This window comes from Nerophis ophidion, linkage group LG04, assembly GCF_033978795.1.
Source record: "Nerophis ophidion isolate RoL-2023_Sa linkage group LG04, RoL_Noph_v1.0, whole genome shotgun sequence".
NCBI classification, from domain to species: Eukaryota; Metazoa; Chordata; class Actinopteri; order Syngnathiformes; family Syngnathidae; genus Nerophis; species Nerophis ophidion.
The window spans coordinates 14,216,283-14,237,388 of record NC_084614.1 but is presented as its reverse complement, the minus strand read 5'-3'; the positions used below and the strand labels follow the sequence as shown (position 1 = coordinate 14,237,388).

Below are 21,106 nucleotides of genomic sequence, written 5' to 3'. Positions count from 1 at the left end.
CAATAAGGCGACTGACAAAGAAGCTCCGATTGGTCCCTTGAGATACTAGGTTTTTCTGTTGTATCTACGCGGTTATGTGGTAGTTGCTAGGTCCTGCCATGCGCGTAACAGGTTACTTACGGAACAAATTACAATATCGCATACACTAATGTAAAGCATATCACCTAGGAACTCCAAAATTATTATCAGCTCAGTTTTGACCAAAATTGAGTTACTGGGTTTTGCCTTTGGACGGGAGACTAGTTGTGTGTCAAACTTCTTTTTTCACTCATACTCTCAGTTATATTTCATTGTTACAAGCTCAGAAGTTGGAATGCACGCCGCTTGGCTCATGAATCGTTTTTTTTTGTGAGAAGCCAAAATCAAAATCGAGATTGAAATTCGTTGAGTTGTCCAGCCCAAGAAAGGATTCAGATAAGGAAGCAGGAAATGATGCGAAGATGGAAAACTAAAAGACGGAGAAGGTGTAGGCACTGGAGTTAAGTGTTAAAAGTCAACATGGCTACAACTGTCCCGTCCACTCCTTCACATGATCCTGGTCCAATACAAAAACACAGAACAAAGTGTTTTGGTCTACCTTGAGGTTGGGAGTCTGAGTTTGGTCCATGGTGAACCGCATAAGGATGGTGAACTGGAGGTCATTGGGGAAGGACTCGCTGCAGAGACAGGAGACAGCTTCCACTCAGCAAAAGGACAGCGCTAGCAGAAAAAGGATGATGGCACTTGGAGTGCGGCTGACCGGGTGACATCCAGCGCCCTCTGAACTTTGGCCTGCACGGAGCCCAGCAGGTCCGCTCCCATCTTCTTGAGCAGCTGTGTGAGCAGGACAAACAGCCAGTCCTGCAGGTCGTCCTTGTGGACCTGGATGAAGTCCACAAGCGTCTCCAGGAACATACTAAACACCTAAGAGGACATGCATAGACGTCTTCAACTTCACTGAAACAACCAAAGACTATAAAAGGTTATTTGTCTACGAAATTGTTACAAGTAACATTAAATAGCACAACATATAAAGTAATACAGATTACCGTATTTTTCGGACTCTAAGTCGCAGTTTTTTTCATAGTCTCAACTGTTGAGATACTAAAAAGTAACCCTTCAGTCCATAAGAACGATAGGGATTAAAAGAAATTCCCCTTTGTAATGACTTGGGGATTGTGTGGCAAATCGATTGCTGTGGAACGACTACTACCAGCCCAAAATCAACCGTTTGACTGGAATCACTCACGTTAACATTCATTCAGTCGTAAAAATAGCACGAAAGGAGCATCTGGAACTGAAAAGTTCCTAACTCCTGTTTTTTTTTTGGAGGCTAAATTGTAGCGTTAGCCTCTAAATCTCAACTAATGAAGCCTACTTGGATGGGCGTGAAACGTTTTCTCAGGCAGTGTTTCTTAACCACAGGGGTAGGGCATACTTGCCAACCCTCCCGATTTTCCCGGGAGACTCCCCAATTTCAGTGCCCCTCCCGAAAATCTCCCGAGGTAACCATTCTCCCGAACTGGGGGCGTGCCTTACAGACACTGCCTCTAGCGTCCCCTACAACCTGCCCGCTTTCCCTCCATACAAACAGCGTGCTGGCCTTGTTTCACAATATATACGTCTTTTACACACACATGAGTGAATGCAAGGCATACTTGGTCAACAGCCATACAGGTCACACTGAGGGTGGCCGTATAAACAATTCTCACACTGTTACAAATATGCGCCACACTGTGAAGCCACACCAAACAAGAGTGACAAACACATTTCGGGAGAACATCCGCACCGTAACACAACATAAACAAAACAGAACATATACTCGGAACCCCTTGCAGCACTAACTTTTCCGGGACACTACAGTATAACCCCCTTTATCTCCCCAATTCGGAGGTCTTAAGGTTGGCAAGTATGGGGTAGAGCCTTGCGGTTCTTAGCTGTGGCACATACAGTTGTAATACACACTCTCGCGACTGTGTTGGATCCATTGTGGATTGAACTTTCACAGTATCATGTTAGACCCGCTCGACATCCATTGCTTTCCTCCTCTCCAAGGTTCTCATAGTCATCATTGTCACCGACGTCCCACTGGGTCATTATTGTCACCGATGTCCCACTGGGTGTGAGTTTTCCTTGCCCTTATGTGGGCCTACCGAGGATGTCGTAGTGGTTTGTGCAGCCCTTTGAGACACTAGTGATTTAGGGCTATATAAGTAAACATTGATTGATTGATTGATTGATTTCCACCACTTGTGGCAGTAATGACAATATCAAACAAACAAATAAGTTTCTTAAGCGCAAAAATTATAAGGTGGTGAAGCTGTAATTTCTTTTGTACTTTAATTCTATTAAGAGCTTAAACAAAAAAAATTACATTTATTTTTCATTTAGTTCTAATTTATTGATTTTAGCACTGCATAATAGTGTGCACGGTTATTTATTTATTTTTATGAGTCCCTTCTTTTGCAGTAAATTTATTTTTGTAATCAGCCTGGCGTAAGCCTGGATAATAGTCGTTGTGATTAACACATGCTTTCATATCATTTGACAAACTTTATCCTGTTAAACTGTATGTAAGTTAGATCATTAAATATGATGAAAATCAAGAGTAAGATTACTAACTCAGTATTAATATTTGATTGGGCCCTGACCCCCTTGTAGAGGAGTAGTTGGGCCCCTAGGTCAAAAAGGTTTAAGAACCCCTGTTGTAAGACAAACTGAACACTCCGCTTGTAATGGATGAATGAGAACATCCATAGAGCACACATTAGTTGGAGTCTGAAAAGACCCTCAGTACCGTGCAACAAAAAGCTGAATGAATTTCAAAAGTTCCACTCTCTCTACAATTTCACAGAAATTGGTTTTATATTTCTTGCAAAAACCTGCAAACTGTCTTCCTCGTAATGTTTTGTGACAAAATGACTGGTATAAAAGTCTGTATCAGTGCTTTAATCATAACAGGTTTTGTGGGTTTTTTACGTAAGTCACCAATTAGATTTTTGGAAATAATAAAAAGACCCACAAAGTTCAGAGAATCGCAACATGAGGTTTCCCTCATACAATGATAAGCGTCTGCTCGCTGCTACTTTTAGGTTCTCCATCGAGCCCTCATTATCCGGTGTCTGGTACCCGCTGGCAACCCGTTCAACCACAGCACCTCTGCTTTGGATTTGACGTAGACACGGAGGAAGCATCCGGCTTTAGCCCGCACTGCGTGGGCCCTCGAACTTTGGCAATCTATTAGTTGAATCGCAAATTGGATAACATCTTGGCGAATCTTTCCACTATGCAAGGCGATGATACATGAGGGGTTCACACTTCTCTGTGAGCGCTTTGAGTATCTAATAATAGAAAAGCGCGAAATAAATCTAATCCATTATTATTATTATTACTTTTGGGACAGGGTATCTGCAGGTTTCAGCAAGTCAAATTTAAGACTTTTTAAGACCTTTTTAATGCCACATTGAATGAAATTTAAGACCGAAAAAGAAAAAAAAAATCTATAAATATAAGCGATGGTTGGGGATCCCACTGTACTACAACCTCAATGACAATCAGTCAAGTTTACTTTTTGTATGTTTATTAATAAACAAACTGATAAGCACCACTCTGCCAAACAACTTATCAAAAATCTTGAGGGATCCAAAAACTTTGACATCCAAAACAAACAAACCAACACCAACGCCAGTAAAAACATAATAACCGGGGTGAGGGTAAAAATAAATTACATTTGGTCAATAATAGTGCAATTATAGTGGAAAACAGTATTATAACATCAACAACAAATCACTGAACACACACCTCAGTTGAGCTTCAGCTGGCTGTTCTCATTCACGAGTTCTGCCTCTATTTTTTTCAGCTCACTCATTTTTTCTTTGTATCTCTCAAAGAGATACAAAGAAAAAATGAGTGAGCTGGAATCACTCACTTTTATTCAAAGACGTGCCGTAACTTTTACTCAAAGACGTGCCCCGAAAAAAAAAAAAACTGGCCCGACAATTTAAGACCATTGGGTACTGAATTTAAGACCATTTTACGAATTTCTAATAAATGTAATATTTTTAAGGCCTTAATTTTAGATACATGAATTTAAGACTTTTTCAGACTTTTTAAGGATCCGCGGATACCTTGTGGGAGTCATAATAGCCAAATGGAGCAGACAAACCATTGGACAGTGGTTTGCGCACCCTAACTAAAACAACCCTTATCTGAGGCTGTACAGTTAGAGCATTTCAGTCGTTTTTGCGACTAAAAATAGCTTGTGCGAGTATAGAGAAAAAAACAAAAGTAGCACACGTGCGAATACATACTTTACCCTTTAATTGGCGTTTCGCTCCTGAAATAAATCCATCCAAATTTGATCAAACTAGAGTAGAATTTTCGGCCATCAGTGTAACATGTTTGACGTACACTTAAACCATAACCAAATGGACAAGTGATTTACATGGAGTTGTAAACGAAATGCTGCTGCCAACAGAATCGCCACACTTCTGTCATTGGTCATTTGTAATTTATCGTCGTCGGAGATCATGTAGCAGCCTCAGGCAAAAACAAAGATTTCCCCCGTGAAATAATAACTAAGATGAGAAATTGTCTAAAATTTTATATGTTAGAAAAACAGTTGTTTTTTTTTTAAATAAAAATGTGTAAAAAAATAAATGAATAAAATAAATTCTCAGTCCACAAGCATCCTCATTCTCAACACGTTCTCTTAGATTTCCATGTTATCATACATGTTCACATTATTTATTGACTGTATCTAAAGAGATAAAAATATATTTTTTTATTTAAATGAAGATATGAAATAATCCTAAAAGAAATACAATGACTTGGTTTATATTATTGTATATACTAGGTCAGGGGTCGGCAACCTAAAATGTTGAAAGAGCCATATTGGACCAATAATACAAAAACAAATCTGTCTGGAGCCTCAAAAAAATAAAAGCCATATTACATACAGATAGTGTGTCATGAGATATGAATTGATCTACGAGGACTTAAAGAAAACCAAATGAGATCAAATATAGCTACAAATGTGGCATAATGATGCAATATGTACATATAGCTAGCCTAAGTAGCATGTTAGCATCGATTATCTTGCAGTCATGCGGTCACCAAATATGTCTGATTATCCCGCCACACAAGTCAATAACGTCAACAAAACTCACCTTTGTGCATTCATGCACAACGTTAAGTTTGGTGGACAAAATGAAGTGGCATAAAACACGTCTTAGAGAGTCGGAGAAAGTTATGCATGTAAACAAACTACGGTGAGTGCAAGGACCGCCGAAATTAGTAGGACAAAACGGCGCTCGCCAAATACTGGAATCAGTGAAGCATGTTTAATACAAACAGTGTGCTTTATAATAATTAAGGTTTGTGTCATGTTTGTCCTCCTACACAAACCGTATTAAAACAAAAAATGTTTTTTTCCCCCCCTTATCTTTTTCCATTTTTCATACATTTTTGAAAAAGCTCCAGAGAGCCACTAGGGCTGCGCTAAAGAGCCGCATGCGGGTTGCCGACCCCCATACTAGGTCATAAAATCAGTGTCAGTTGAGTCGGTCCGTTGGTTGCCTGTAGGGATTTTTAATGTCCAGCAGATGTCAGTACCGTACTGTATTTTTCGGACTATATGTCGCAGGTTTTTTTTCATAGTTTGGCCGGGGGGCTGCGACTTATACTCAGGAGCGACTTATGTGTGAAATTATTAACACGTTACCGTAAAATATCAAATAACATTATTTAGCTCATTCACGTAAGAGACTAGACGTATAAAATTTCATGGGATTTAGCGATTAGGAGTGACAGATTGTTTGGTAAAGGTATAGCATGTTCTATATGTTATAGTTATTTGAATGACTCTTACCATAATATGTTAGGTTAACATAGCAGGCACCTTCTCAGTTGGTTATTTATGCCTCATATAACATACACTTATTCAGCCTGTTGTTCACTATTCTTTATTTATTTTAAATTGCCTTTCAAATGTCTATTCTAGGTGTTGGGTTTTATCAAATACATTTCCCCCCAAAATGCGACTTATACTCCAGTGCGACTTATAATGTGTTTTTTTTCCTTCATTATTATGCATTTTTCGGCAGGTGCGACTTATACTCCGGAGCGTCTTATACTCCGAAAAATACGGTATTTAATGACACAGTATCGACACAGTATTAATCCAGTTCTGCAATGTGTCGAAACGCTTCATGACACCTCATCAACCCAGCACTACCTTCCACCTCTCAAGTTTTATGTGTCGTACCTTATTGTTGCTCGAGGTTTTTGTTTTTCTAGTCTTGCACGTCTGCTTTTGGACGGATGTACTTAAAAATTAAAGTCATTGTAATTAATTTTTTTTTGTCCAATGACAATCAAGTTGTATTCTAGAGCAGTGGTTCTCAACCTTCTTTCAGTTATCAATCAATCAATCAATGTTTACTTATATAGCCCTAAATCACTAGTGTCTCAAAGGGCTGCACAAACCACAACACAAACCACTACGACATCCTCGTTAGGCCCACATAAGGACAAGGAAAACTCACACCCAGTGGGACGTCGGTGGCAATGATGACTATGAGAACCTTGGAGAGGAGGAAAGCATTGGATGTCGAGCGGGTCTTATGTACCCCCTGTGAATATGTTTTTAATTCAAGTACCCCCTAATCAGAGCAAAGCATTTTTGGTTGAAAAAAAGAGATAAAGGAGTAAAATACAGCACTATGTCATCAGTTTCTGATTTATTCAATTGTATAAAAGTGCAAAATATTGCTCATTTGTAGTGGTCTTTCTTGAACTATTTGGAAAAAAAGATATAAAAATAACTAAAAACTTGTTGAAAAATAAACAAGTGATTCAATTATAAATAAAGATTTCTACACATAGAAGTAATCATCAACTTAAAGTGCCCTCTTTAGGGATTGTAATAGAGATTCATTCTAAACATTTTTCACAAAAAAAGAAATCTTTAACATCAATATTTATGGAACATGTCCACAAGAAATCTATTGCGTTGTTGCATTTCTTTTCACAGTTTATGAACTTACATTCATATTTTGTTGAAGTGTGATTCAATAAATATATTTATAAAGGATTTTTGAATTGTTGCTATTTTTAGAATATTTTTTTTTAAATCTCACGTACCCCTTGGCATACCTTCAAGTACCCCCATTTGAGAACCACTGTTCTAGACAATACTAACAGCGCTCCATCAGCCACAGGTGTGAGTCGGATAAAAGAATGCTCTGCTACAAAGCGATGCCGAGGTCATGTGATGTGACACCGTCTCTATATGAGAAGCCAGTGTTGTGCTGTTGCCTTGGTAACCGGTTAGCCTTTCATCTGAACACAGGACAGACAAGTCAACTTACTCTCTGCGGCGTTCCAGGGGGGAAACCGGCATGGAGGAGAAAAAGAGAGAGACACAAGATTAGAATTGAAGTGGACGCCAATCCAGCATGGAGGTGTCGTCTGTGTGAGGTTTAGTGCAGGAGAGATGAAGGAACAAAAGAAGGCAACGATGCATATCTTTGTGATGAGATGCAATACCTTGAAGGAGGCTGAGCTTATACCGGATTCTGCCGTGCCGTACACCCTGCCGGAGTCTCGCTGAAATTCATTGAAATCATCAAATGTCAAAAGTAAAAAAAAAAAATTCAAAAAAGGATGGGCACGCTTGTGTGGGGCGACGGCTGTTGGCCAGTTAGATCGAGCGCCGAGCAGCTGGTTAGTCTAAGAGAAGGATTGTGTCTATATCGTGTGTGTGTGTTTGGCATTTAGGAAGTGGCAGCGAATGCAGCGAGAACGCCTTCGAGAACGACTGTTCCGAAGAGAGTGAGGTCAAAGGTCAAAACCGCGGCGTGCCATGCGGTGAGAAAACACTGTGCGGCACACGCTGCATGCATGCAGGTGAGTGTGTGCTCTTCACAGTCCTCTTTCCTTGCTTGGGAGGGGGGGGGCAGAATCCGGTACAGTGAGGAATTGGGGGAGGGGAGGGCGACATGGTGTAAAACCAAAGCAAAGTGGGTGAATGTGGGTGACGTGCACACCATGCAGCCATACCTTGCTGTGGGGGTCGGCAAACATTCGGGTGAAGATTTCGCACAACCTCTTCAGCTCCACACGGCTGCACATAAAAAGAAGACATTGTGAACGATGTGCATGTTAATACTCTCATTCGTCAGATTATCATAGTCGCCGGGTTACCGTAGTCGTCCGGTTACCGTAGTCGTCGGGTTACCGTAGTCGTCCGGTTACCGTAGTCGTCCGGTTACCGTAGTCGTCCGGTCACCGTAGTCGTCCGGTTACCGTAGTCGTCCGGTTACCGTAGTCGTCCGGTTACAGTAGTCGTCCGGTTACCGTAGTCGTCCGGTTACCGTAGACGTCGGGTTACCGTAGTCGTCGGGTTACCGTAGTCGTCGGGTTACCGTATTCGTCCGGTTACCGTAGTCTTGAGGTTACCGGAGTCGTCCGGTTACCGTAGACGTCCGGTTATCGTAGTCGTCAGGTTACCGTAGTCGTCCGGTTACCGTAGTTGTCCGGTTACAGTAGTCGTCGGGCTATCGTAGTCGTCCGGTTACCGTAGACGTCGGGTTATCGTAGCCGTCGGGTTACCGTATTCGTCCGGTTACCGTAGTCTTGAGGTTACCGTAGTCGTCCGGTTACCGTAGTCGTCGGGTTACCGTAGTCGTCGGGTTATCGTAGTCGTCGGGTTATCGTAGTCGTCCGGTTACCGTAGTCGTCGGGTTATCGTAGTCGTCCGGTTACCGTAGTCGTCCGGTTACCGTAGTCGTCCGGTTACCGTAGTCGTCCGGTTACCGTAGTCGTCCGGTTACCGTAGTCGTCCGGTTACCGTAGTCTTGAGGTTACCGTAGTCGTCCGGTTACCTTAGTCGTTGGGTTATCGTAGTTGTCCGGTTACCGTAGTCGTCGGGTTATCGTAGTCATCGGGTTATCGTAGTCGTCCGGTTACCGTATTCGTTCGGTTACCGTAGTCTTGAGGTTACCGTAGACGTCCGGTTATCGTAGTCGTCGGGTTACCGTAGTCGTCCAGTTACAGTAGTCGTCGGGATATCGTAGTCGTCTGGTTACCGTAGTCATCCGGTTACCGTAGACGTCGGGTTATCGTAGTCGTCGGGTTACCGTAGTCTTGAGGTTACCGTAGTCGTCGGGTTATCGTAGTCGTCCGGTTATCGTAGTCGTCCGGTTACCGTAGTCGTCCGGTTACCGTAGTCGTCGGGTTACCGTAGTCGTCCGGTTACCGTAGTCGTCCGGTTATCGTAGTCGTCCGGTTACCGTAGTCGTCCGGTTACCGTAGTCTTGAGGTTACCGTAGTCGTCCGGTTATCGTAGTCGTCCGGTTACCGTAGTCGTCCGGTTACCGTAGTCGTCCGGTTACCGTAGTCGTCGGGTTATCGTAGTCGTCCGGTTACCGTAGTCGTCCGGTTACCGTAGTCTTGAGTTTACCGTAGTCGTCGGGTTATCGTAGTCATCGGGTTATCGTAGTCGTCCAGTTACCGTAGTCGTCCGGTTACCGTAGTCGTCGGGTTATCGTAGTCGTCAGGTTACCATAGTCGTCAGGTTACCATAGTCGTCGGGTTATCGTAGTCATCGAGTTATCACATTCACCAGGTTATCATAGTCATGAAGTTATTGTAGCCATCAGGTTATTGCATTCATCAGATTATCGTAGTCATCAGTTTATCATAGTCATCAGGTTATCGCAGTCATCAAGTTATCACATTCACCGGGTCATCGTAGTCATGAAGTTATTGTAGTCATCAGGTTATTGCATTCATCAGATTATCGTAGTCATCAGGTTGTATTAATCGGGGTATCGCATTCACCTGGCTATCGTAGTCGTCGGGTTGTCGTAGTCGTCGGGGTATTGTAGTCGCCGGGTTACCGTAGTCCCCGGGTTATTGTAGTCGTCGGGCAATCGTAGTCTTCAGGCTATCGTAGTCGTTGGGTTATTGTAGTCGTCGGCTTATCGGAGTCATCGGGTTATCGCAGTCATCAAGTTATCACATTCACCGGGTTATCGTAGTCATCAGGTTATTGCATTCATCAATTCATCAGATTATCGTAGTCATCAGGTTATATTAATCAGGGTATCTCATTCACCTGGCTATCGTAGTCATCAAGTTATCGCATTTAGCGGGTTATCGTATTCACCGGGTTATCATTTTCACCTGGTTATCGAATTCATCAAGTTATAGTAGTCATCAAGTTATCATAGTCATCTGGTTATCGCATTCAAATCAGGTTATCGTGGTCACCAGGTTATATTAATCAGGGTATCGCATTCACCGGGTAGTCGTAATCATCAGGTTATCGTAATCATCGAGGTATCGTAGTCCATCCATCTTCTTCCGCTTATCCGAGGTCGGGTCGCGGGGGCAGCAGCCTAAGCAGAGTAGCCCAGACTTCCCTCTCCCCAGCCACTTTGTACAGCTCTTCACGGGGGATCCCGAGGCGTTCCCAGGCCAGCCGGGAGACATGGTCGTCCCAACGTATCCTGGGTCTTCCTGGTGGCCTCCTACCAGTCGGACGTGTCCTAAACACCTCCCTAGGGAGGCGCTCGGGTGGCATCCTGAGCAGATGCCCGAACCACCTCATCTAGCTCCTCTCCATGTGGAGGAGCAGCGGCTTTACTTTGAGTTCCTCCCGGATGACAGAGCTTCTCAGCCTATCTCTAACGGAGAAAGCCCTACAACCCGGCGGAGGAAACTCATTTCGGTTGCTTGTACCCGTGATCTTGTCCTTTCGGTCATAAACCAAAGCTCATGACCATAGGTGAGGATGGGAACGTAGATCGACCGGTAAATTGAGAGCTTTGCCTTCCGGCTCAGCTCCTTCTTCACCACAACAGATCGATACAGCGTCCAATCTTCCCTCACTCGTGAACAAGACTCCCAGGTACTTGAACTCCTCCACTTGGGGCAGGGTCTCCTCCCCAAGCCAGAGATGGCACTCCAGCCTTTACCGGGCGAGAACCATGGACTCGGACTTGGAGGTGCTGATTCTCATCCCAGTCGCTTCACACTCTGCTGCGAACCGATCCAGTGAGAGCTGAAGATCGTAGTCATCAGGTTATATTAATCGGATTTTCGTATTAATCAGGTTATTGTATTCATCGAGTTATCGTAGTCATCAAGTTATCGTTTTAATCCGGTTTTCATATTCGTTAGGTTATTGTTCTAAACCGATCGCAACTTGACTGTTACAATAGAGTGAAACTAGTGGGTATGTTCCCACTTTTAGAGGATAAACATTTTGGATTCTGCACCATTCTCTTTTATAATCCTGTGAGCATGAACTGATGAAGCTTGCTCAGATGAGTTCAAACGACTTCCAAGTAGCGTTTCATAAAGGCGGAACATTTCCACAGGAGGTTAAAAACGGGGATTTTTGTGTTTTGTTACGTGTGCGCACAGTGGATGTGTCTTCTGCATTGTACTTCCACCTTTGATTTGAAAATGTAGTTCTGAAAAGCAATCCGGGGTTTTATTTAATCAAGTTTTCAATTTGGCATATTTCCAGAATTACCCAGTTTAACCTTAAATGGAAAGTCACCAGAAACTGTCCAGAAATGTTCCACCCCATTGCACCAACTAGCTCTAAAAGGTACGTACACACACACACACATATATATATATAAATTGATGTTAGCATTTAAGATAGCGATCTGGCACCAGTCACTCAGTACCTGAGATTATTAAACCGCGGTTATTTGATTATTTCACCGTTGGGAGTTTTACAGCTTATCATAATACCGTTTATGGTTACATCTCTAATATCCACATTCAAAAGAGGCCTGAGTTTGATTTGAAAAAAACTAAATTGTACGGGTGGTGTTGATGTACAAAAAAAAAAATCAGATACACGTCACATATTGGGAAAAATGGAAATGACCTGTAACATAGCTCAAGTAGGGAGACTTTAGGGCAATTTAGAGGAAATGTTCCACCTGTTAGCGAGCCTACTTTTAAGACAACCTCAACAGTTCAGAACACGTTGAAAGTCAGCACGGGTCTGCTCCGTTGGTGACAGACCTGAGGGTGCGCTGGTTCTTCAACAAGGCCTGGAGGCCCAACAGGCCCTCTTTCCTCTCAGACCAGTTGGCGCTGGCACAGCGATTGAGCACCTGTACAGTCATGTGCAGAAAGAAGAGGCTCATTCAATGACTCAGTGTTAACTAGCGCACGGCTGCTCTCGCTGACCTCGGCAACGTCCTCGGTCTGCCTCATGTACGTGGGGATGGCTCCTCCGTTCCGGGAACTGTAGGATCGTTCTGAACAGGCGCTGGACGCGTCGCTGTTGGCGTCGTCGTCCGAGTACATGCTGTAGTTTTCGTACCGCCGCCGTGCTGGCTTCTTCTGTCGGGGAAACAAATGTGGATGTGTACCAGGGCAAAAAATAAACAACATTAAGTACGAACAGGGGGCACGGGGTGCATTTTGACTCGGCTGGGAATGTTTGGGTACTACACGATTTGATTCTTGGGGGTAATGAGTCGATTCAGATTCTCAATTCAAAATCAAATTTTTTAATAGCATTAGACGCCAGTTCTATGAATCACTGCAATCCTCCATAAAATAGACAAACAGCTGTGATAAATGTTTATATTACTGAAAAGAAAAATGTTTTTGCTTAATGAAATCTACCCAAACATTTAAATAAGGCAATACTTCTCTTTTCTAAAGTAAATCTGCACAGCAGGTATGATAGCCTACATCAGGGGTCACCAACATTTTTGAAAGCAAGAGCTACTTCTAGGGTACTGATTAATGCGAAGGGCTACCAGGTTGATACACACTTAAATAAATTGCCAGAAATAGCCAATTTGCTCAATTTACCTTTAATAAATAAATCTATATATATAAAAAAAATTGGTATTTCTGTCTGTCATTCCGTCGTACATTTTTTTTTCCTTTTACGGAAGGTTTTTTGTAGAGAATAAATGACAAAAAAAAAAGACTTGAGTGAACGGTTTAAAAGAGGAGAAAACACGAAAAAAGTACAAATTAAATTTTGAAACAGTTCATCTTCAATTTCGACTCTTTAAAATTAAAAAAAACTAGCTAATTCGAATCTTTTTGAAAACATTTTTTAAAATAATTTCTGGAACATCATTTGTAATTTTTCCTGATTAAGATTAACTTTAGAATTTGGATGACATGTTTTAAATAGGTTAAAATCCAATCTGCACTTTGTTATAATATATAAAAAATTGGACCAAGCTATATTTCTAACAAAGACAAATCCTTATTTCTTCTAGATTTTCCAGAACAAAAAATTTAAAAGACTTTGAAATAAGATTTAAATTTGATTCTACAGATTTTCTAGATTTGCCAGAATAGGGGAGTTGGGGCCCTGGAGGTCGACTGCTGCTATAAACCGCTGCCAGTCGTCCATCATTCCAAAGGGGAATCAGGCGGGGTGGTGAAGGCGTGGAGTGGGGTTGGGGCTGTGTGTGTAAATGCCCGTTGTATTGGGTGTGTTGATGTAGTGCCCATAGGCCTGGGGCAAGAAAAAAGTTCGACTCTAGGTGTCGTTGAGGAGGGAGGGAGGTCAAAAGCCTCCACCATTTACTATTTACATTGTAAATTGTCACTGAAGGCATCAAAACTATGATGGAACACATGTGGAGTTATGCACTTAACAAAAAAAAGGTGAAATAACTAAAAACATGTTTTGTATTCTCGTTTCTTCAAAATAGCCACCCCTTGCTCTGATTACTGCTTTGCACACTCTTGGCATTCTGTCGATGAACTTCAAGCACACCTGTGAAGTGAAAACCATTTCGGGTGACTACCTCTTGAAGCTCGTCGAGAGAATGCCAAGGGTGTGCGAAAAAGGAATCACAGCAAACTACAAACAAACTGGAATACAAAATATGTTTTCAGTTATTTCACCTTTTTTTGTTAAGTACATAACTCCACATGTGTTCATTCATAGTTCTGCTGCTTTCAGTGACAATTTACAATGTAAATAGTCAATGATGGAGGCTTTTCACCTCCCTCCCTCCTCAACGACACCTGAAGTCGAACTTTTTGCTTGCATGCAGAACGGCCCCAGGTCTATGGACACTACATCAACACAACCAAGACAATGGGCATATACACATACAGCCCCAACCCCACCCCAAGCCTTCACCAACCCGCTTGATTACCCTTCGGGATGATGGACGGCTGGCATGAAAATAAAAAAAAACGATTGACTATATATACTGTATATATATATATATAAATAGCCCACACATATTTGGACTTTTTAGTATGCAGCCCTTGTCGGAAAAAGTTGGGACACCCCTGTATTAAAAACATACTTTTCAAATATTAAGTGCTTGTCCCCCAGACTTAAGATTTCAAAAGCAAGTACGTTATCTATCAATTGATACGTAAAGAAATGTGATATAAGAATTGTCTAATAAAAAAGAGGCGATTATTCAAAAATAAATCTGATACAGTAATTGCCATGTCGTCCTCGAAGAAAACCACTTTGTTGAAAGGAAATCTGACAGCAGGAACGTCTAGCTTTCCAAAGGTTATGGATCTCTTCAGGCTGAGGATGTTTAGTTACTTTAATTGGCCCAAAAAATACCATGGAATATTTGTTCAAAGTATTTTTGGTCAAAATGCACCAATGGTAGTAGTCTTCAGAGTACAAAACAAGACAATGGGAAGAGGCGGGGGAAAAAAAGGCTGACCTTAGACCGCATGTCTCCCAACAGCTGACAGCATTAAACAGAAGTAGAAGCAGGGTTAGTATATACACACACACGCATACAAACACACACACAGAAGTGTGACTAACAAATTAGAGATCGACCGATATTGTTCATTCAGCGCTGATACCGATTATCAGTCGTCAAGGAGGCAGATCATTGATATTTGAAGGCGATATTCATTTGCAGTAAAACTGAATAAAGATGAATATTATACGTCAGTCAACATCTGGACAAGTTGTTTTATGAACATTATTCTTTATGTAGTGACATAAGGTTTTAACTGACGCTAATGTGTTTAATTTAACATAAAAAAAAACATCGAAGACCTTTATTACGTGTGTCTAAAAGGAGCATCAACATTTGTATTTCTTAAATACGGCAAATCAAATATGTCATCTCTACATCACAGTAACTCGCCCTCTACTCCATTTGATTCTTTTTTTGTTGTGTATATTAGGAACATTTAACTAAAAACAACTCTGGGCTCCTATGTGTAGTTTCCAGTTGAGATATTCAAGAGGGCGAAGATCATTTCTTCCAGGATGTTACAGAAAGTATGAGAATGTGTGAACTGCTGCCTGCTCTTCTTTATGTAATAATTAATCTCATATTTGTTAAGTTATTTACACAAAAGTTTGGATATCTTTTCTGTCAAGGGGTCTTAACTTGTTTGACCATAAGGCCCACTCAAATATTGACACTGAACTCTAACTCTTGATTTTAGTTCTTTTTAATATTTGTATCTAAGCTACTTGTAGTTTACAGCAGACCTGGGCAAATTAAGGCCCGGGGGCCACATGCGGCCCGTTAAGCTTTTCATTCTGGCCCGCCGGACATTCCCAAATAACTTTTTTAGATCTTTAAGATGGAAAGTGTAGCTGCCATTATGATGTGCAGTGATGTTTTTAAATTACCGTAAGTCTTGAACTATACAACATATTTTAATAGTTGGAATCTGCGCTTTCGCATGATATTTTAGTGACTAGTGTTGTCTTGATACCAATATTATTTCGATACTTTTCCAAATGAAGTGGACCAGAAAAAATTGCATTATTGCCTTATTTTAACAAAAAATCTTAAGGGTGTGGCGGACTGGTACTCTTCAGAGGCGTTATGGTACCGAATATGATTAGTATCGCGGTACTATACTAACACCCGTATACCGTACAACTAGGTGAGTAACAGTACGTGTATTCGTATTAAACTGTTTCGCTACGGGGGTTTCGGTTCGGTTCGGACCGGAGGTGTACTGAACGAGTTTCCACACGGACATTTTAAGTTGCGTACCGCACGTTGTGTGAACAATGCACACCGAGGCACAACACACGGCATGCTAGCAGCGACCGGGCTACGATAGACTGACCATACCTCCTCTTTTCACTGGATGTCCTCTTTTGCAGGGCTGTCCGGGTGGAGTTTCTCAAATGTCCGGCATTTTAAGTTAGGGTTGCGTGTATTTTCAATGTACGTTCTGGGTTAAGAAGGGGTTAAAAAGAAAAAAATTGTGCGCGCAGCAGCATTCGTGGGGGAGGGGCAGAGACAGTGAGTGCGAGAGAGTTATGATAAACGCGCATGCGCCTCCAGGCTCTGATTTTTACCCATAGATTTATCAGATTTTATTTTTTAATATCTATAGCAGGGGTGTCAAAAGTGTGCCCCGGACGCCATTTGCGGCCCACAGGTAATGTTTTAAAGGCCCACGGCACATTTTAAAAATACTATTAAAATAAACAAAACATAACAAAAGTGAAATAAAAAAGCTTAAGTTAAATGTAATTTCAAAAATGTTGCATTGTTGACTAATAAAACAAAGCTGTTTGTTTTTCTTTCCAACTGTCATTGCTCAAAACATAATATTGAATCAAAATCAATGTCATTATGAATTATTGACCTACCCAAGGTTCCGATTACTCCACATCAAATATTCCACTAAGAAAAATATTTTTGGTGGAAGGCTTTGCAAATTTAGTAAATAAATAACAAACAATGTAATTTTGTTGTTTTCTTACTATACTGAAAATTAATAGAAACTATGACCTCTAAACCGAGGTACGTACCGAACCGAAATTTTTGTATACCGTTACGCTCCTACGTACAGCCCTACTAGTTACTATGGTAATCTACGTCACAGTAGGTCAGAAAAGGCACCAAGCAGTGTGGGTGGGGAGCGTTTCCATAGAGGCCAGCCTGAAATGCGGGTGTCAGGGAAAGAAACGCAGAAGTAAATTTTTTAACAAAGTTCTAAAGCTTTGTGATATATCAGATTGTAGATGTTTTTTGTTTTTTCACCCTTTGTTTTCATATTTCGCCGTGTTTGTTGCATTTGGCTTGATTGTACAATACGTCAACAAAGAGGGGGTGTGACGTTCATATGTTCTCAATATTCAGGGTTTTATCGGTCATAGAAAAACATTAAATTCCATTCCGTTTTTAAGGTCTGTCATAACATTGTTAGCATTCAATCAGACTTAATTGTGAGGTTTTGTATGAGTTTTCCTAAAAATAGATATACCGGCCCCCAGACACATTTTTTTCTCTAAATTTGGCCCCCCGAGTCAAAATAATTGCCCAGGCCTGGTTTACAGCCTTGCCAAATGATATGATCACAAATATTTATTGAACACATAACTTTGGGCTTAAGTCAGGTGGATTAGAACACAAGTAATGACAACATGTACTGCATAAGATACATATAATTATGAAGTACTAAAATAAATGAACTAAAATAATAATGAATATGTTCCTTGACTGAACTGTCAATGAAATTAATGTACAAAATAAAATACAGCTTCACCACTTTAGTCAGAATTTTTGCGCGGAAGAAACTTCTTCATAATTTTAACTGCACACTTCTTCTGTTTGTTTGATATTGTCATTACCGCCACAAGTGGTGGAAAAGTGTATTACAACTGACTACTTCTGCGGCTGATATGAACCACGGCTGCTGAGAAACAGATATTTTTTTTGCGGCCCATCTATGTTTAAGAAACACAGTTTTCCGCCATATTCCTGTCCGTCCATCCCTGTCGCGTTATAGGACTGAATTATGTAACACGAAACTCACAGAGCTCCGAGTGTTGTAGTGAAAAGAAACAGAGGCCTGGAAGATGCCAAGGCAGAAGGACAAAATCTGGATTTAAGGGCAAAATTACATGTTTTGAAAGTTAAGAAGAGGAAACGTACTGTCGGTGACCAGAGCTACATTGATTGATTTATTGATTGAAACTTTTATTAGTAGATTGCACATTACAGTACATATTCCGTACAATTGACCACTAAATGGTCACACCCGATTAAGATTTTCAACTTGTTTAAGTCGGGGTCCACGTTAATCAATTCATGGCAAGGAGACAAAGGGGCGGGGCCTGGCCTGGCCTGGCCGCATGAGCGTCGCAGTAAAGCAGCCGAGCAGACCGGGGACAAATTCTCACAAGAACTTGAACAAATGCCTCTGTTAGATATCAAAATATATGACAGCAATTTTTATTCTTTAACGAATTATGAAGAAAAAATAATTGGGCTTCAGCAAAAGGGAAATTTTCTTATGCAGTGTAAAAGGGCTTGCTAACTAGTGCTTGGGCAGCGATTATTATTCATCGACTGATCTTTTTTTATTAAACCCTTGTATCATACGTGCGTGTGTATATTGTATCTGCTGAGCTAGTTACTGTATTCCCTGGATTATTCAGCACACCGATCTGTAAATTTGAGAAGGAAAACATTTTCCCCACGGGATATGTAATATGATATAAGCCGCAGATATGTCCATCCATCCATTTTCTACCGCTTATTCCCTTTGGGGTCACGAGGGGCGCTGAGCTACAATCAGGCGGAAGGCGGGGTACACCCTGGACAAGTCGCCACCTCATCGCAGGGCCAACACAGATAGACAGACAACCCCCACACTCACATTCACACACTAGGGCCAATTTAGTGTTGCCAATCAACCCATCCCCAGGTGCATGTCTTTGGAGGTGGGAGGAAGCCGGAGTACCCGGAGGGAACCCACGCAGTCACGGAGAGAACATGCAAACTCCACACAGAAAGATCTCGAGCCCGGTATTGAACCCAGGACTACTCAGGACCTTCGTATTGTGAGGCGGACGCACTAACCCCTCTGCCACCGTGAAGCCCGCTGCAGATATGTACATTGTGAAATAAGTTAGTTACACAGAAATATTTAGTAAATGTTTATTTTGCAAACTGTGTCTGCAACACGACAGTAAAACGGATGATCAAACAAAACAGAAGTCATTGTCATGGACCCACCAGCTGTAGAAACCTAGCTCTCCATTCAGCTAAACAGACTAAATAACTCTTAATAATACCAACACACTCGTAAACGTGTTAGCATATTAGCTCATGCTAACTACGCTAGCTTGATTACATTACAATAGCGCATACAAATATGCATGAAAACACTCCTAAAGACATCACACGTGACGGTTTCATGAGTAAAAATAGTTTTAGTTATATTGTAAAACTTACCAACCTTGCGCTCCAATCCGCTAAACAGACTAAATAACTCAATGGGGGCGTTTTAGTGAATTTACCAAAGTGAAACAATACAAAAATAATGCCATTGTCAGTGAATAATACTAACACACTCGTAAACGTGTTAGCATATTAGTTAACACACATTCTCCTTTCAAGCCCACATAAACAACATTACCTATTAATCGACTTCGCCCATCCCTTACCCCACATACTGCTGCCATACTAGTCCATAGCCTGGTCACCTCTCGCCTGGACTACTGCAACTCTCTCCTGTTTGGTCTCCCTCAAAAAACTTCAGCTTCTCCAGAACTGTGCAGCCCGGATAATCACCAGAACCCCTTAAGTCCAGCAAATCACCTCCACAGGCTACCCATCAAACACCGTATCCACTTTGAAATAATTCTCCTCACTTTCAAAGTCATCCATAACCTCTCTCTGTCATATCTCTCTGACCTGCTCCATGTCACCACGCTCTCACGTCCCCCAAGATCTTCTTCATCCATCCATCTCAGTGTCCCATTATTTAAAGTGTGCACCATGGGTGCCCGAGCTTTCAGCTGCTCTGCCCCACATCTTTGGAACTCTCTACCACCAGACCTTAGTAACTTAGACTCAATATCCTTCTTCAAATCAAGACTCAAAACACACCTATTCCTGACTGCTTATTCATTGTAATCATCTTATCTTATCTATTTTTGTTGTTGTTGTCATTTTAATCCAATTTGATTCTATTGTTTTTGTACGGTGTTCTTGAGTGCAGGGAAAGGCGCATTATAAGTAAAATTTATTATTATTATTATTAATGCTAACAACGTTAGCTTGATTACTTTACGATGGCACGTACAAATATGCATGAAAACACTCCTACGGACATCACACGCGACGGTTTAGTACGTCAAAATAGTTTGTTATATTGTAAAACTTGGCAGCACGGTAGTGCATGTGCCTCACAACACGAAGGTCCTGAGTAGTCCCGAGTTCAATCCCGGGCTCGGAATCTTTATTTGTGGAGTTTGCATGTTCTCCCCGTGTCTGCGTGGGTTCCCTCCAGGTACTCCGGCTTCCTTCCACCTCCAAAGACATGCACCTGGGGATAGGTTGATCGGCAACACTAAATGGTCCCTAGTGTGTGAATGTGAGTGTGAATGTTGTCTGTCTATCTGTGTTGGCCTTGCGATGACATGGTGACTTGTCCAGGGTGTACGCCGCCTTCCGCCCGTATGCAGCTGAGATAGGCTCCAGCACCCCCCGCGACCCCAAGGGGTAGGAAATGGATGGATGAGTCATTTGTAAATTTTAGCTTCAGCCTGCAGATGGCGCTACAATTTGGTTGTATTTTACCAGATAAAGTTAAGTTCAAGGGACAAGCGGTAGAAATGGATGGATGGATATTGTAAAACTTACAGACCTTGCACAAACTCGCGCTCCAATCCGCTAAACAGACTAAATAACTCCATGGTGACGTTTTAGTGAAACAAAAAAAAAAATAATGCCATTGTCAGGTTAATTACACTAACACACTCGTAAACGTGTTAGTATATTAGTTAATGCTAACGACGCTAGCTTGATTACTTTACGAGAGCACGTACAAATATGCGGGAAAACACTCCTACAGACATCACACGTGGGACGGTTTATTAAGTATACCGTATTTTTCGGACTATGGGTCGCAGTTTTTTTTACATAGTTTGGCCGGGGGTGCGACTTATACTCAGGAGCGACTTATGTGTGAAATGATTAACACATTACTGTAAAATATCAAATAATATTATTTATCTCATTCACGTAAGAGACTAGATGTATAAGATTTCATGGGATTTAGCGATTAGGAGTGACAGATTGTTTGGTAAAGGTATAGTATGTTCTATATGTTATAGTCATTTCAATGACTCTTACCATAA

General features: G+C 41.5%; 1 protein-coding gene across 1 annotated transcript in view; it reads right to left on the bottom strand.

The window, feature by feature from the left end:
• Positions 1 to 21,106, bottom strand: part of clasp2 (cytoplasmic linker associated protein 2) — a 136,547-nt gene that overhangs the window by 13,928 nt on the left and 101,513 nt on the right. Inside the window, exons 27-34 of the mRNA XM_061897143.1 lie at positions 14,688 to 14,711; positions 12,199 to 12,354; positions 12,031 to 12,122; positions 8,041 to 8,104; positions 7,528 to 7,587; positions 7,350 to 7,352; positions 740 to 903; positions 578 to 656 (exon numbers count right to left, since the gene is read on the bottom strand). Of these exons, the coding sequence (XP_061753127.1) occupies positions 578 to 656; positions 740 to 903; positions 7,350 to 7,352; positions 7,528 to 7,587; positions 8,041 to 8,104; positions 12,031 to 12,122; positions 12,199 to 12,354; positions 14,688 to 14,711 (642 nt within the window). The remainder of the gene's footprint in view (positions 1 to 577; positions 657 to 739; positions 904 to 7,349; positions 7,353 to 7,527; positions 7,588 to 8,040; positions 8,105 to 12,030; positions 12,123 to 12,198; positions 12,355 to 14,687; positions 14,712 to 21,106) is intronic.